This window comes from Penaeus vannamei, chromosome 3 (genome assembly GCF_042767895.1).
Source record: "Penaeus vannamei isolate JL-2024 chromosome 3, ASM4276789v1, whole genome shotgun sequence".
NCBI classification, from domain to species: Eukaryota; Metazoa; Arthropoda; class Malacostraca; order Decapoda; family Penaeidae; genus Penaeus; species Penaeus vannamei.
In genome coordinates, this window is record NC_091551.1 from 28246953 (window position 1) to 28262210 (window position 15258).

General features: G+C 37.6%; 2 protein-coding genes across 12 annotated transcripts; one reads left to right on the plus strand and one right to left on the minus strand.

The window, feature by feature from the left end:
* The first annotated feature begins 1577 nt into the window (after positions 1–1577).
* On the plus strand, positions 1578–13397 carry LOC113808292 (translation initiation factor eIF2B subunit gamma). Of its 11 annotated transcripts, none has more exons than XM_070143736.1 (12): positions 1578–1796; positions 7683–7747; positions 8033–8190; positions 8825–8979; positions 9137–9311; positions 10073–10268; positions 10737–10843; positions 10984–11168; positions 11803–11886; positions 12084–12232; positions 12472–12569; positions 13200–13397. In XM_070143736.1, the coding sequence occupies exons 1-12, from the start codon at positions 1593–1595 to the stop codon at positions 13244–13246; spliced, it is 1623 nt and encodes a 540-aa protein (XP_069999837.1). In that variant the 5' UTR covers positions 1578–1592; the 3' UTR covers positions 13247–13397. The 11 variants fall into 11 exon arrangements, with proteins under 11 accessions (XP_069999837.1, XP_027215495.1, XP_027215479.1 ...); XM_070143765.1 differs by lacking the exon at positions 7683–7747 and adding an exon at positions 3110–3167 and having other exon boundaries at positions 1734–1796; XM_070143731.1 differs by lacking the exon at positions 1578–1796 and adding an exon at positions 4711–5361.
* Positions 12977–15123, minus strand: LOC113808328 (phytanoyl-CoA dioxygenase domain-containing protein 1; the record flags this gene model as incomplete). Its single annotated transcript, XM_070143808.1, is given in 4 exon segments — positions 12977–13287; positions 14024–14206; positions 14723–14823; positions 14982–15123. Coding segments are annotated over 3 exon segments (425 nt in total), but the record flags the coding sequence as incomplete, so codon positions are not given.
* Between the last annotated feature and the right edge of the window lie 135 nt (positions 15124–15258).

Below are 15258 nucleotides of genomic sequence, written 5' to 3' on the forward strand. Positions count from 1 at the left end.
ACTAGATTTTTCTTTTCAAAACATTCTCGGAAATCCCAATATTGAACATATTTACTTTGGAATGATGGAGAATCCTCATCAAATGAAGAATTTATCTGTGTACAAACTTACAAAATAGATGTCATGAAGTTTTTTTAGACTTTCCCTCTATGAAAGCAAGATATGGAGACTACAAGGATCACTTGAGAATTTATAAGTATTCTGTTACACATTGGGTTACACAATCCATCTCGTTACTACCAGTTTCAAATGGACAACAAACATGACCAAGATAAAACACAATTTCAAGTGGTTTCTAAAGCATGGTTGTAGATTCCTTGTGTTTGTGAATGATTACAAAGATATTTTTACCTCTCACCGGCCACTCAGAAAAAATATAAAAATTCTCTCCCTCATCACATTTCAAGCGCCAATTTTCCTCAGCAGAAACTATGGAGATAATGTAAATTACACCACACTGACATGTAATCCTTCTATAAAATCTATAAGCTTAGCCTATTCAGATAAGGTGTATAGGAATTATGATGTTCGTAATACTCTGTGCTCATACCAACAGTTTTTATCATGTAGAAATTAAGGTATAAGTTACCAAGCAAATCAGCATTTCGCATTGTCAGTCGCAAATTGTATATGACATTCTGGTACAGTTTGAATTTATGACATTCATTTTCACAGTAAAATGTGAAAGGAATGGTAACTTTGATTAATCTCCACACAGAAAATAAAGAAGACAGTTAACAGAAAATGGAAAGATATTAAAATGGATCTGAAGTGAACAAGGTATTACAATATAATGGATTTCAATTCAATGCAGATCTTAAAGTACTACTTATTCATATAGACCAATATCAACAATTTCTCTTAGTCGAATCTATAATATTTCTTGCTATTAATGACTATTGCGAATACTCTGTAACCCTCTACCCTTCGCGCTCCATGCATTGAAAGAGGAAAATAACCGACTCGAGAAAGAAAACCAACACAGTGGCTCCAACCTCTCACTCCTCTAACCCTGCCACGCCCCAGTAAACACCCTTAAATATTTAGGAAACTATGATGCCGCACTTCACGAACACTTGCAAGTGACCCTACGAAAAATCCTACACAAATAAGTTCTTTAAGAGACTATTGATACCTTCGTCTCGAGGAATGGCTTGCCTCTCCTCAACACCCAAGCTTAAGCCATTTCTTCCCTCTAAGAGCCTCTTGAGTAAACTTTACTCTACAGAGAGTCAAAGCAGCATAAAAAGCATTAAATTTTCATTCAACTTGAAGGATTTCTGACACTCAGGAGGTCTACAAAGTGAGAAACAGATACAGATCCAATCTTACCAAACCGCGAATCCGCCATTTCTTTTTCGTGACGTCATTTGAAAACAAGCGCGCGATTCTCGTTAAGTAGATTTTACCTTTCTTATACCTTCGCATAATATTATAAAAATCTAAATGATGATCTGTCTATTATAGTATCTTAAAGTTAATTGATCATCACCTTACCACGAATATCGTCAAAACCAAGGAATATTATTTATCTAGAATCGCAAGGATTCGTACCCTATCCTACATAAAAAAGAAAGCCTTGATTCTTGTCAATGACTTACATCAATGACTTTGATAGCATTCAGTCCAATCAATATTTTGCACTATACGCCCTCAATGCATTGATATCGCACAAATCAAGAAAAAATCCTAAAATTCCCCGAAGAGAAAATCACATCACGCAGCGGAGATTCGGCGGATGTGAACGAACGTCTTGTTTTCATTGTGCGGAGAATTCCTTAGACATTTTGATATCCGTAGGTTTACTGTAACTTTGGGGAAGGTGCAGTCTGTGAAGGACCGATTCCATTGACTATGAAGTTATATATGATGTTTCTGTATCATGACACGCTTTTCAATGCGTCTGTATCGTAGATCTGTTAGTGAGAATGACCCAGGACTGGTGATCGTCGGAAGACATATGTTACATCATTATTTTCATCAGACAAAGAGTTAATGCTTGGGTGATTATTTACTGGAAATCCACATTACTTGCTGCTCTCTGAATAGACTGTCCACACATTACAAACTGTAGTCGTCAAAGTGTGGGTGATATTAAATACCACAGCCACCCAAGTGGTCTTCGTCAGGGGTGGTGGTGTCTTCTTATACTTCCCTCAGTTGGTATCTTTGGAGTAAACATTGCAAATTACAGGGCTTGTGAGATTGACTGTTTGGTTTTGGACACTTTCCAGTGTTCTTTGCCGTAACAAAGGCCATAGGAAAGCTATAATATTTAAAGGCTCTATTGGATGTCACATATTGCCTTATGCTGTGTTTGGAACTCCTCATCTTGCTTGTCCAGACAACTAGTCCAGGACCAGCAGGACAAGTGGGCCGCACTTGGAACCTCCAAGACCCGTTCTGCCCAGAATGCAACCAGGTCAAATGTAAACATTCACTTTTTTATCATACCGGTGTCTTTATTTTATACACTGCATAGGTTTTGTAATTCCTTTGATGCATACTTAACATACCTGCAACTGACAAACACAAAAATATCCTTTGATAACACCAATAAAGGGTCATAGAATTACCCGTCAATATCTTGTGGTTACCTTCAACTGTCAATGTTTACATCCAAAATCTATTGTGACTTCATCATGTCCTGCTCACCCAGGTTCGCAGGAGGATGAGATGGATGCAATGGACAACTTGTCCAGGAGGAGATAGTAGAGGTTCCAAACACTCAAAACATCTCGTCCAACTGGTATGGATGAGCTGGATGAGCAGTTCAGAACACAGCATTACTTCCACACTGTAGAGTTTGGTCTGCTCACGCATAAAGTATTTGGTCAAATTTTGTCCGTGCAAATGTAGTTCTCGGGTAACTTTCTGCGCACACAGTTCTTTTTAAAATCATCTTCCACTCATGAAATTCTTTTGACCTTTCCACGCACTTGTTTCATCATCCTTCCGCAAATCCGTCCACGCAAATGTAGACAAAATGATGTTTTCCACACATGAAAAAATGTGATATTCCCCGCACAAGAAAAATATTCTACAGTCTGGCTTTACTTCACACTGCAGTTGACCTTTTTATGAAAATATGTTGGGTTAATGTTACCAGGTGATAGAGTGAAATGGACACTGACATCTTATGAAGCATAAGAAATAGAACAACATAGGTACAGTTGTTGTAGCCTCATATTTCTTGTAAAGTAGTGAAAATATCCACTGCCTATCACCACTGAGACAATGTCACATGGCAACACCCTAACCTGGCCAAAGTTCTTTATGCTGCATTTTCTCTGAGTTGGCACAAAATACTAATAAAGGAGGGTACAGGGGTTAATTGTACCCCCACCTCCTGTCTAGGGAAAGAATAGAATGTAAGAATAGTTAGGTTTAGGTTTTTTTGGTTCACATGATACCCCAATATTTAGGTATGTGCTGAGATATAAAAAAATTGGTTGATCGTAATGTTATAGATGCACACAGTTAGGGCAAATTGAATATGAAAGTCTTGTAGTGGACAAAAAGTCGCAGTCATTGGTACAAGAAATAATCCACAGATACAAAAGGCAATACCACAAATAAAGGAATATAAGATCGCAGAAAGCACCGCTCTCATCCTAAGTCCACTCGGTGCACCAGAGTTTCAGCTTTATCTTGCCGTGCATACCAATTTGTAGGCTGGGTACAAGTGAACACCCAATGTCCATATTTGTCATTTGTTTTGTTTTATCCTGACGGTAATAGACTATATTCCTTGCACAATTTTTTTTTTAATACAGCCTGCACCACCAGTCACAGTGCCAAGGAATAGGATGCTGAGCATAGAAATGGTGTCCTCTCTGGAGCCTATACTCTTCCAATCATGGCTCACGGACACTACATTCCACACTCATTGGGAATAAGGCAAAAAAACCCTTTCTAAATGGCAAATAATTCTAATCACCCTCCAAGAGGTTTGTACACTTGTGGGGAGTCTTTCCCATCAACTTGGCCTTCAGCCAAAACAAAGATTTTCTCACGAGGGTATATTCCCATCACCAGCCCCTCCAGCCTAACTTTTTCATGACATGATGGTGATGTCATCTAGATCGTAGGGGATAATAGGTCCCTTTCCAGGTCAGTCTCATTCCATGTACCTTGTGGACTCATGACAAGATGATCCCATCCCACAATGCTCAACAAAAGTTCCCATGATGAGATATTCCCATCACCTGCCCCTCGGCTATTTTTTCTTTCCTTCTTCCTTTGCTTCATGACAATATGTCCTTGTCACCTGGTTCCAAAGGGATTATAGTAGTGTTTATAGGTTTTCATAATAGAACCATATGAAGATAAAGAAAACCAAAGGTTATGTCAGTAACAAGGAAAGAATCATTATAAAGTTTTTAAATAATCTGCAGATAGTAAGAGTAAGGTCACTCATGTCAAAGTCAATTAACCTATACTCTATAACCTGGCAAAGGCAAACAAATCCTAAATAGGTCATGTTCCATGCTTTCCTATTCCCAAAATATTTCTCAGTTCTTATGCCAGTCTATAGTCTACGCCTGTCAGTGCTATGAATTATTGTCCCCCCCAATCCTTTGCCCGTTGTTGTCGTGGGGGGGCTTAGGAGACGAGGACTGAGACCCAATACAGGGATCTCCCCTGCCTAGGGCCTCAGCCCTCGACTCAACTAATTTTGCATGGTCCTTTTTTTTCTCCAGCTTTTGTTTCCGTCTCTTCTCCATCCCCTTCTGCTATCTACTTCCTAAGGTGTGAGAGCCGTGCTGAGAGGATGAAAGGCTGACCTAGTGCCAGTCCTGAACGGCCTGCGGGAACTATGGGCACGGTGCTCCTGACTAATCTAGCCCTTACCTTCAGTAGCGAAAGGAGGTGGACCGAATAGGCCTATTTACATAATCCAGGTTCCCCATGACCAGTAATGAGAATGTAATCCCTGTATTAGAGGCTATGAGGCTAGCCCCTTTATCAAATAGCCCCAACCCAGGCTCTCCTTTGACCACGGCTCCGAACACTGAAACTACTGCCCACTCCTCAATGCCTACTAGTGCATTACCCACCCAAGCAGAGAATCAATCTCCAGAAGACATTCCTACCCACCCAACTTCCTCAAATTCAACTCCACCCCTGCAACCTTCATCAAACAACCAATCCTCCCTTATTACTACCTTGCAACCTTATTCTCCATCATTCCGTAATACTCCCTCTTCCACACGTCCCCGACTATCCACCACCACCAACCCTACAGATATCTTAAATACTCTGTTTAGCCCAGCTAAATGGGACCGATTTTTCGTGATCCCTGCTACAGCTCCTTACTCAGGCAACACTCTTCTCTTTCAACAATGCCTCCAAAAACAAGTAGGTAGAGTCCCTTTCTATACCAGACGCGATCGCTCCCGTCTGGTAACAGTCAGATCAGAAACTGAATCTATAGCACTGTCAAATTTAACTGATCATTCTGGCAATCCCATTCCTGCAGAACCTCATCCAACCCTTAATACCTGTACCGGAACTGTCTCTCTCTCCCCAGCAAACTGCCCAGTCGATACCAAAGATTGGTCAGACTGTGGAGAAGACTTATTAGGATGCCTCAAAGACCAAGATGTGAAATCAGTACATTGCTACACCATTCCTCCTAAAGGTCAACGAAAGAATCCAACCAATATTGCCAAAATTACCTTCTGTACTCATGACCTTCCCTTACGTATCTACATTGGTGGACAATCCCTCCCTGTTCGACCATACCAACCCCCTCCACGTCAATGTCAAAACTGTTGGCGCTTTGGACATCCTGCCAAACATTGCCGTTCCACAGACCGATGCCCCATATGTGCCCAACCTGGTCATAATCGATCAAACTGCTCAGCACAAACACGAACATGTGCTAACTGCGACGGCCCCCATAATGTATTTTATAGAGGCTGTCCCACTTACAAATTTGAATCTGAGGTAGCAACTCTCAGATACAAAAATGGTCTCACTTTACGTGAAGCCAGACAGGAAGCACGTCGACAAGGTTTCTCTCATACTCCATATTCTAGCAACATCGTCCGCTCAGCCCTTCCCCCTCCACCCAAAAATGTCCCCATTTCCACTTCTACATTCTACATCCCTCAGACCAATTCCTTTGCCACTCTAAACCCAGACACCCCAATCTCAACCACAGCTCCTATCTCAACTACAGCCCCAACACCAACCCCTCTCCCTCCCCGCACTACCCGCAGTAGACAGACTAAACGTTCTAACCCTTCTTCCCCTACAGCACAATCACCTCCACCTACCTATACCTTTGTTCCTGAGACACCAGTCTCCTCTTCCCCCCCTCATAAGAAAACCTTTATTCCACAAAACTCTCCAACCAATTCCATTGCAGAAACAATTACCTTCTCACAAAACTCTCCAACAAACTCCACTGCAGAAACAATGGATGACATTCAAAGCTATATGCTTGAGACACAAAATCCCATAACTCATGCTCCTTCCACACTTGAAGTGGTTGCCGATATTCATAACCCTCCTACTAATATTCCCCCTACACCCCTTCCTCCTACTCCCTCCCAACACAACCTAACCCCCTCAATCCCAACCACCACTGATATCCATCCTCCTAATACCCATCCTCCTGATATGCATCCCCCTCTTACTCACAGCATCCCTACACCCTTTCCTCCTAATCCCTCCCAAGACAACACATCCCCTTCAACTCCAACTATCCATCTTTCTGATATTCATCCTCCTAACACTAACACTCCCCACACATCTACTCCCTCCCAACACAACCCACCCCCTTCAACCCAAACTATAGGCACATTCTCCCTCCCTCCATCCCCTCTATCCTTTGCACTCCCTCCAGGATACACACGAGAATCACTCATGGCACAACAATGCCCTTCTCCAGACTCCCTACCTCCTAATATCCCACCCTTACACCCCCTAGCTCCTTCCCCTTCAAATTCCCCAACACGTAAATGTGTTATCATTCATAAATCAACTAGGATATAGCTCTCCTACATTGGAATATTCGCGGTTTCCGCTCTCATAGATCAGACCTACGTCATATCCTTGCTTCTTATAATCCATCTATTATCTGCCTCCAAGAGACTTTCCTCACACACCCTCCTATTCCAATTCCTAATTACCATTTTATCTCTTCCCCACACTCCCTTTATGTCTCGTCTATACTTATCCATCATAAAACACCTTATGTCATACCTCCCATACAAACTTCTGTCCCGTGCACAGCTATTCGCATCTTTCTTTGCCGCTGGATCACAGTGATTTCAGTCTACTTCTCCCCATCCCATCCCATTGCTTCTGCCTCGACAACCTGTCCTTCCTCAGACACATGAATATCCTTCACTTGATCTAACTCCCTTACCTAAACCACCATAATCTTTTCCCTCATCCTCAACCTCTCAACACTATTCTAGATAGTTGACACATAACAACTGTCACCTGACATCCCTCTTTACTATACTTTCCTATAGTGCTATATGACCTTAGATGTCTAGCACATTTATCTTAACTATTAACCATTATTAACCATTATGAATTATTGTCAAGGTTATTGTCTATGAATTTTGAAGTAAATGTTTGACTTATATGTACACAGTCTAATGTAAGTTTTAGGATACAAGAAGTGAAAATTATTCATATCATTAGTTTTCTTTTTCTTTTAGTTCAAGCCTGTGCCTCATTTATTCATTGGTAGAAGAAAAAAGTATGAGCATCATTTGTTTAAAAGGTACTTTTAAACAACTAAAAGTCATTACATTTGGGATTAGTACTGCAAGAGAAACCACCAGTAAATTTAGTTCTGAAATGGCTAAGAAAAAGGCACGGTTACTGTACATTATTTTACTGTACTTTATGTGTCTTATCTCCTTTTAGATTGAGAAAGAAGTTTCTGTGCATAGTGTAATTATATAAATATTTTGTTTGGTAATGTAGTGGACGACTTTACATAGTTACTATTGTATAACACTTAAAGTAGATCACTCTTTTATTGATTTTATACTTTTTTCCACAGAGAGATGCAGTTAGAAGCACAAGCCATCATCCTGGCAGCAGGGCCAGGAATGAGGATGACCACCCTCACAAACCACACCCCAAAGTGCCTTCTCCCTCTTGGAACTCTCCCCATGATTTGCTATCCCCTCCAGCTGCTCCAGGAGGCAGGCTTCACAGGTGAGTCTTTGGCGGGGAACTTTTGCCATTTGGGTTTTAGGTGGTTGCTATTCATTTTAGGAGCTCTTATATTTTGTGATCTTTATTTTATGGTATTTGTTTATTCATTTATTATTAATTAACTTATTGCATCTGGAAAAATGTTTGCTGCAGTATTGTTTTGTGAAATGTACCTACACATAGATGGCTCCACAAGAGTTCATTATTCAAGGAGTCAGTTAGTAATTTATGTGACCTCACCAGATTTCCCACTTCCTTTAGTTTCCAGGATTTTTTTTGTTATGCAATACTGATAATATAAAATAAGAATATATATATATATATATATAGATAGATAGATAGATAGATATACATATATAGATAGATAGATAGATAGATAAATAGCTGACAAAGCATTTGTAGAGCATCTGTGTGTAAATGCAATTCATAAACTGAACTCACTGTTAGAATTTCATGTACATACCATCCCTGGCAGCATTAGGTTAAGGTTTGTTAACAAAGGAATCATGTACATAAAGTTAGACTTAATAAGTTCCCCCATAGTTATTGATAGAACATGTATTGAAAATGTTATAATGATAAACAAATGTTTGAATGCTTTTCCAATTCATCTAGATTATATTTTTCTTAACAGAGGTAACTGTTGTGGTCAGTGCTGGGGCTGAGCAGAGCATAAGCAAAGTAGTTGAGCAGTACAGCCTCAAGCTCAACCTTGACATTGCAACTGTCAACACATCCGATGACCCAGGGACAGCTGACTCACTTCGTCACATTGCTGGGAAGATCAAGGTGCAGAAGTGGAATATTTTATTTTCAGACATTTTTAGAAAATTTATTATGTATGATAGAGGTTTTTCTTATCTGTATATCTATGAAAATAGCTGGAATTTTCAGATAAATAATCTGTTTAACTAGATCACAACATTTGGATTATTGTGTTTTACAGAAAAGTGTTGATGATGTTCTGATCATTAGTAGTGACCTAGTAACTGATGTGAAACTACAGTCCATCATGGACCAGCATCGGTCAAGAGGTTCTGCACTCACTATGCTCACTGCTAATCACCAGCCAGAGTTTCTCAAGGCTGTTCCTCCTGGTCCCAAGACAAAATCCACCCTCAGTGAGTGAAAACAGACCCTGTATATAGTACGCTAGAAGATATTCAGTGTTTTTGCATGTCAGTAATGGGTCCAGAATTAAAACAATACACTTACTAGAATGATAAATGAGTTGTTAGTCCTTTCACTCATGCAGTGCAATAATGATATCTAAAAGGAGCAAAGTAATATGCAGTAGCCATGCTACTTTGAGAAATGATTGCCTCACACCTGGTAAATTACAGTGGTAGAGCTATAAAATCAATATTTCTTTTAATATAGGGCTGTTTCTAGTTGATGTTTTTTTCTGTCTGTGTCTCAGTGTCTACCAGGTCTTGCTTTCAGTTTTTGGCTCCTAGTTGCACCTAAAAAATGGCAGGCAGGGTAATTAAGCTCTGAAAGGATTGTGGATGCTGGCTTTACTTCTGAACATGCTTCTCAGGTCTTAGGCTGACATATGTGACATGGAAACAACATGGGTGTATAACAAATACCAGAACAATGGTACATAAATTCATAACTGCAGAAATTCTAAAAATACAAGATAATGTATACAGAAGACCCAATGTTGTATTGTTTTTTTAAATAATCAACCACAAAGTTTATTTGTTGTGATATCATGAAGCCAGAAATACTTATGAAACTAAAGTTGGTATTATTGTAAATGATATACATTCATTTCAGATAAATATTTGTGATCTAAGATAGTGTATGTGAAAGTTGTATTTTGAACTGTTTGTCACACTTTATATTGGACTAAAGCTCTTATTATTTTGGTTTGCAGGTAGTGATGTCATCTGCACAGAAAGTGGTACAGGCCGTTTAATGTTTGCTGTTGCTGGAGGTGATTACGATGAGGTAGTCACACTGTCTAGTCGTGTCATGAAGAAGGCAAAGTCACTTGATTTGTCGACATCCCTCACAGATGCTCATCTGTATGTGATGAAGAGGTGGCTATTGGATTATGCATTGACCAAAGAGTAGGTATTGATATTTCAATGGTGTGTGCTTTAAACAAGCTTCAAAGATATAGTTTCATTAGTTTGTTGTTGTTTTTTCATGCTGTGTGTGGATTTTTTTAGAATGATTTATTGGTCATTACTCTCTGTCTAATAGCTGATGTCATGAACTATTGTCAGGTTTTCTTTTCTTTTTTTTCTTCTTCCTTCTCTTGGAAAGAGGAGTACCAAGTGAAAAGTTTTAAAATACAGTTAAGTCTGCACTTGAATTTCACTGTGATTTATTATTTGTAGATTGAAATGTGATATGTATTAATTACAAATCATTTTAATATTTTCTAACATCTATAGACTACTTCTTTCACCTTGCTTAGTCCTGTTTTGTTTTATTGTAATATCTAATTTGTATTAATTTTTCTACATTTTCCAATCTTCATTTACCCAATTACAGAAGTCTGGTTAACAGACAGATTTACCCATATATTTCAGGTCTCCATGTGCTGAAATGGGTTCATTGAAAGCAGAAATTATTCCACATATTATTTCACGTCAGTTAATGAACCCCCCAACAAAGGAGAGAAATGAGAGAAATTTAGGTATGTTACTAGTTACTAGTTGCATGAAATGTAGTAAGGTAATATTACCATAATTGGAAACAAGTCATCATACTGACAATGATTTATCTCTTTCCATGTTTCAATTAGCTCAGATTCTTAAATGTTGCTTTTGATAACAGATATCTGTGATGTAATGGAGGAGGAAGAGTACAATGACCTTGTTACAAAGTACAATAGCAGTGTAGTTCTCTCACGGCACCACAACTCAAAGGTACTTGATGCCCGAGTGTGCCACGTTTACCACCATCCTGGATACTGCATTCGTGCAAACACTCTCAATTGTTACTGGGAGCTCAATCGAAAGGTTGGTACAGATTTGACTTCGTAAATAAAATGATGCGTGATTCATGGTTTACAGTCTATATAGGGAGTTATTGCAGCCTGTTCGTTGATATGCAAAATACTTTGGTTTTTAGCTTATTTAACTCATTGAAGTCAGAATAACATGTATATGCAGGCCATGTCTACTGTGAGTTTTGTTTATTGGTGTTATTTATAAATAGATGGCTACACAAGATCTTAGTCACCTATTTAACATTTTCCCAGATTTTCAGAAATATGAATGTTTTTTATTTTTTATTGTTATTGACATCATGAAAATCATAATGTCAATGATGATGATAATAACAGTATCAATATGGTTAGCATTTAAGAATAATCATCTTTCCTGAAAATTCAAGGAATGGGAAATGAGGCAAGATCATAGTTATTGACTTCTTGGTGCTGAGCACATATGAAACCATCTATACGTAAACAAATTTCACAAAACATAATTGCTGAGGACAGTACATAATCCTAGCACCAAAATCCTGTATGATTTAGGTATTTGTTGTTTAGGTATGTATTTATCTTTTTATATCTTGAGGAACAGTAAAAAGTGGCTTTACATATAAATGACAGGGAAGGGCACATCTGTAGAAGATATGTTTTCTTTCTAGATGCACTCGCTATTCAATGAAGTTTATCCCAACTCAGCATGGAGTGTTAAACACCCATCAGCTGATATACAAGAAAAGGCACAGGTTAGTTTTCCATCTACTATGATTTTTGATCCTTAAGACACTGAAAATATATGGTGAAAAGTAGAAAATTTATAGGGTCTTATACACTTTTCATTTTATAGATTTTCATATTTTTGATAGCAAAGATAATAATGATGATTGGAAATACCATGAAACCATGAAAAGAAAGCCATTTGTGAAACAAATCTTTGTTCCAGGTTAGCCTAGACAGCATGATTGGTTCTGGATCAGTGATATGTGACAAGACAAATATCACTGGTAGTGTTGTAGGCAACCATTGTCGGATTAACTCGTTTACACGTTTGGTCAACTCAGTTCTAAGTGATCATGTTACCATTGCACAAGGGTGAGTAATTAATGGTTTGTGGAGGACTTATATACTTTTCTTAATTTCTTTTTATTTGCCTTTTTTCTTTTTTCTTTTTTCTTGCCATTTATGACATGAAACTTGTAGTATACAGGTTTTCTGGTTCTGTATATCTGCATATAATTTTAACAAACTAGTTTGAAGGCCAGATTATATTTAGTTAATACCACCCTTAATCACTAGTTTGAAAAAAAATAACAAACACTTTTTTTCTACAGGTGTGTGATAGAAAATAGCCTCATTACTACAAACATAGAGAGAAAGTGCCACATCAAGAATTGTGTTGTTACTGACCCAAACAGGATTGAGGAAAACAGTGAGCATATTTTTTAGTACCATTCTTTTTTATTTTTATTATTAATATTCATATGTCTTGTTGTGCTGCAGTGTGTGCTTTTCCTTTTTTTTTTTTTTTTAGCAATCAGTAAAATGTTTAAGCTGCTGAGCTCTGTAGACACAATATGTTATATGAGCCTATTTGTCAAACTATAGTTTCCACCTTAATTGCTTTATCTTTTCATCAATTAAGGGAATGTTTGAAAGATGTATCCATGTTATGTATTTCATATGTAGTCCCTATTGTTTCCATTTGGTGTTTGATCACTGTCCATATTGCAATCTTTAGTGGAAGGCAGTTTAGGATTACATGTTTAGGGCAATTTCTCATAATCAGCTCTGAATCAATAGAAGTGAGGTGTTTTCAGATCAAAGGAATTACGTGGGTAATTTGTTGGAATACATATTTATTAATGGCAGTGATAGCACTTCATTTTATATTCAAATAATGGTACAATGTACTCTAATACCACTTTACAAACTTGTACCACCAACTTCATTACAAGTAGTATTTTATTTACAGTTAGTTCTTAGATTGGTAAAGCACCATAGAAGTTGTGAACTTTACTCTCTCATTTTTCTAACATTTATATCTCCACTCCTTTCACAGAAACCTATGCTAATGAAATCCTGGAGGCATCTCAGGACTTTGCTTGATTCTAGAAGTCCTGCGAGATGGATTAGGCAGCAAGTGCAAGCTGTAAACAGATAGGATATATGCTTTGGTTTGATCAGCTCACATGGGAGAGTTGTTTGCAAAGCTTTTCAGTTATTTCTGACAGAGGAAATCTATTAAAAAGGTTTATTATTTGGTGTTTCATGTCCTTTTCATGGTATACAGAGATTTTTATCAGTTAAAAGACATTTGGTAAGTGGTGTGTCAGAGGCAATATTTTCTTCTCCCTCCCTAGTTTTGTCATACCTTCCCATATTGTGCACACATAAGTGAGTATATATCCCTGCAAACAGATGTAAATGCATTATTTGTGTGTATATATTGGTATCTTTGTCTTTCCTGAAACAGTGTATTTTTGGGGGAGCACAGTTTAATGGCTAAAATTCTGATATACAAAAAGTATCTGATTTACTCTGTATCATTGAGTGGAATAGTTAAAAGTTATAATCCCAAGGATTCTGTATTTTTTAAAATATCTCTAGTCAAAACCATAAAAAGCAACAACAGTAATGATATGGAATAGGTCCTACACATGCATCTGTTTTGGTTTATTATGAAAGTTTTTGCATTTTTACATGTACGCTTTAATTTTATATGCATAAAAAATCTCATGTATATAAGCACTAGATACTGGATTACATAAATAATTTCATTTTTATATATTTGATGGCTAAGTTCTATAAAGATCTGAATATTGCACATTCATTTATTGAGCATATTGATTTGTCTTTGCCCTAATTATGAGCTATGGTTACAACCTTATGATTCATTCTCATAAAGTCCTGTGAAAGGCATGCGGGGAGTGGGTTGAAGCCAGTTCTTCTCGTCCCATTTGGTGTTGTGGCGTTCAATGACGTGAAAAGTATAAATGTGCCGAGAATTTGGTGAAGTGTTTTTAGCACTCTTGTGATCCACCTGTCCATTGATAAGAACCAGTGACCCTGTAAGATGGTTTATTAGTTAGTGTGAGGACTTTCAAAGTACTTTGGTATTGAATTATGTTTGGTTAGTTTGAGTGTTTACATTTACAAAGTAAGGTTATTTTTGCATGAGCATTATTTTCAGTTATTTGTTCACATTGCCATGGTAAAATTATTTTAATGATTTTTTGTTATTTTCATTTGTAAATCAGATAAAATTCAGACTTCACTAAAAAAAATGCAAGTGTCCTAACATAAAACATTTTATTTATTTACATTCATAACCTTCATAAGTGAAATAGAATTTGTTCCTGTGCTTTTTAGAATATATGTATATTTTTAGAAATCACAAAGGAGGCACACAGTATTGAACAGTTGCAGCCCAGTTTTCTCATTATCATTTTTAACTACGGTGAAGTTTGTAGTCCAATGTACTTTTTTAGTATGATATAACATAAGAACAAAATTTGACGATAAAAAAGATTGTGCTTCTGCCTTTAATTATTAAGGTCATTGGAAATATTGGTGAATGCTTACCTTTTGGCACTGGTACAGATACATATTTGCTAGGGTCATCAGGATCTGGTGGGTGAGAGAAGACAGTTAGAGGTCCTGTCTTGTCTGGGTTACGGATGAACCTGAAAAGTATTTTGAATGGTTTTATAAAACAAAGCTTTCTTTGTAGATTATTCAGACAAGTAATATAAATGAATGCCTGATCTATACACCCTCTGATTCATATATGCCATATTCTAATGAGCCAAAAAAAGGAATATATCAAACAAAACAAAAGCACCTTCGCTGTGTAGGTTGGTTCTGAGAGCCAGGACTATACCAGAGGCAGCCATTCTCTAGGGTTACGTCTTCCAAGGCAAACCAGAAGCCAACACAGCTCTGTGGTTCAGTGGATAGGAATGTACAGTCCTTATGGGGGGTCACTGTAATTAATAAAATTATTTTTTTTTTTCATTACAAGACTGATACTAAAATCTGTATGATTATATATCTATGCAATGTGTGCACATTCATTCATTCATTCATTCTCTCTCTCTCTCTCTCTCTCTCTCTCTCTC

Excerpts from the sequence above, each read along its gene's own strand:
- LOC113808292 (XM_070143731.1), top strand. The coding sequence starts at position 4,912 with ATGACCAGTAATGAGAATGTAATCCCTGTATTAGAGGCTATGAGGCTA. Across the intron at positions 11,169-11,802 it reads ACTGGGAGCTCAATCGAAAG|ATGCACTCGCTATTCAATGA; the intron begins GTTGGTACAGAT and ends TTTTCTTTCTAG. Across the intron at positions 11,887-12,083 it reads ATATACAAGAAAAGGCACAG|GTTAGCCTAGACAGCATGAT; the intron begins GTTAGTTTTCCA and ends TCTTTGTTCCAG.